Source organism: Octopus bimaculoides, chromosome 20 (assembly GCF_001194135.2).
Source record: "Octopus bimaculoides isolate UCB-OBI-ISO-001 chromosome 20, ASM119413v2, whole genome shotgun sequence".
Taxonomy (NCBI): Eukaryota; Metazoa; Mollusca; class Cephalopoda; order Octopoda; family Octopodidae; genus Octopus; species Octopus bimaculoides.
In genome coordinates, this window is record NC_069000.1 from 44698562 (window position 1) to 44701078 (window position 2517).

A 2517-nucleotide genomic window follows, 5' to 3' on the forward strand; every position below is an offset into this window, starting at 1 on the left:
TATTATTATTATTATTATTATTATTATTATTATTATTATCATCATGTTATTATTCTTATTATTATCTTCTTTCAATTTTGTTTTCATTTCTTGCTGAGTGTCTTCCTAACAGCTAGGACAAAGAAATTCATTGTATACATTGGTAGGCCATCAAAATAAACATACCAGATTGTTCATGACCACTAAGTCATGTGATAGAAAAAGAAGGGGAGGAAAAACAGAGAGAAAAAGGAAAAAAAAAAAATTTTATGAAAACAATAAAACAAAGAAAATAAAGGGGGAAAAGGAAAGAAAATTCACTATTATTATTATTATTATTATTATTATTGTAAATGATAAATTATTAAATTTTTTATTAGAAACGGTTATAATAATATAATTTCTTGCATTTACATAAATACAGAAATTAATATATTCAAGTTATAGTTGATTTTACTGACATCCAATATACAATCGTTCCAAACAGCAGCTTAATAATGTCAGAGTAATTTTGTTAAATTCCTCATAATTCTCAAAATTAATTGAAGCAAAGACAGAATATTCCAACAGAGATATGATTTACAAAAATCTTGAAGTGATTTAATCTGAAGCTTTTCATTAAAATTTCATGATAATTTATGTTCTAATTAGCAACTTAACAATGACAAAGTTATCTTAGTAAATTCCTCATTATTTTCAAAATTAATTGAAACAAAGTCAGTGTATTCCAACAGAATTGTGGTAACAAAAGACTTAAACTCTGCTTTTCTCAGAAATAAAAAGAGTTTTCTGACATTTACCTCTTTGCTGACACTTTCGTCCATACCATCCTGGTTCACAACCCCATCTACAATTGCCAGTCTGTGTGTCACATGGGTATCCATCTTTACACTGACCACATCTTCTACAGCTCTTATGGTGGATATATTGACCAGTTGGACATGTTATACGAAAAGGAGTGTCAGGTTTTTCATAAGTTGTTTCTGTAAATAAATAAATGAACAATTATATTAATTTCAGTAAAGGTAATTTGTAGAAATAAAACTTCAAAAATTATTACAATGAAATATTTTTCAGAATATTCATGATCCTTAATTTACACAGACTGGATAGAGTAGGGGGCTACTATTTGGGAGTCTAATTGAGGCCCCATCTCGTGAAGCCTTGTTTGCTTAAGAGGCCATTGCTTACATCCAGCAAACACAGGTGAAAACAGGGACAGGTATGAACTTACACAATCACGCACTTGCACACACATACACACACACACACATATGATGGGCTTCTTTCAGTTTCTGCCTACCAAATCCATTCATAATGCTTCTGTTAACCTAGGGTTGTAGTTGAACACACTTTTCCAATGTACGATGAAATGGGATTAAATCCAAAACTACATGGTTGGAAACTACATGTTTGGACTACATGGTTGGGAAACAAGCTCCATAACCTCACAACCAATGTAAATACCTGCACACAATTATTAAGTGTTAAAAATATAACATTTTTTTAAAAATTCATTTCATTTTATATTTAATAGAATTGTGTAATCTAATTTGGATGAAAGCTTGGAATGGAAATTAATTTTTTAATTAATTAATTCTCATTTAACATTTATTATATTGCAAAATCTTGTCAGTTAGACAAGGTTTGCAGGAGAAACCTTGTTAGGCTGTGCTTAGGGTATTATTTGGGCCTTAGTGTGGCCCTGCTCTTCTCATAAGAGTTACAGAGATTTACTTGCATAGCAAATGTCTTGATTTGTGGGGTTGTGTTCTGAAACTGAAACAATTGCAGCATAGAAGACACAAGTTAACCACACAGAAATATTCAAAGATCGTCAGCTTTGCTTAGATATTTATTTGTAATATGGTGACAAAAGTTTTGTTGCCACAAACTGCAACATTGTTACTGTGAAAACCTGAACTTTGTCTCAAAGTCTTCTAATACTTACCTCTTTGGTGACACTTCTGTCCATACCATCCTGGTTCACAACCTCGTACACAATCACCAGTCCAGTTGTCACATGGCTGTCTACCTTTACATTGACCACATCTTCGACATCCACCTTGGTCAATATATTTACCGAGTGGACACCTCGTTACTACTGGTTGAGGATATGGCACATGGACCACATTGTAATTAACTGTAAATAATTAATTATTCATTACATCTGTGTCAGCAAAAAATGTCAACAAGGAAAATAACAACAACAGCAAAAAAAAAACAAAATCCCTGTAAAAAGAAAAAGAAAATAGGATAACAAAAAAACATTTCAAAATCATCAAAACATGGAATTCATTTGAATTCCCTAAATTTAAAATTATAAAAAAAAAGGAAACTGTTTTTAAAAATATAAATACATTTTTTCATAATGCCACTTGTAAAAAATATAGACAAAAAAAAACACAAAATGAACAAACAATTTTATCTGAACCAAACTTGTTAACAAGAATATTTGGTATAATTTACTCACCAAATATTATTCCATCCAGTCTTAGAAAAATCAGGAATCTCCACTTACCCCAGAGTTTTTTTTTT

General features: G+C 30.6%; 1 protein-coding gene across 1 annotated transcript in view; it reads right to left on the reverse strand.

Annotated features, from left to right (window-relative positions):
* LOC106870399 (neurogenic locus notch homolog protein 1) overlaps positions 1–2517 on the reverse strand; it is a 57523-nt gene that overhangs the window by 320 nt on the left and 54686 nt on the right. Inside the window, exons 37-38 of the mRNA XM_052974983.1 lie at positions 1931–2122; positions 780–962 (exon numbers count right to left, since the gene is read on the reverse strand). Of these exons, the coding sequence (XP_052830943.1) occupies positions 780–962; positions 1931–2122 (375 nt within the window). The remainder of the gene's footprint in view (positions 1–779; positions 963–1930; positions 2123–2517) is intronic.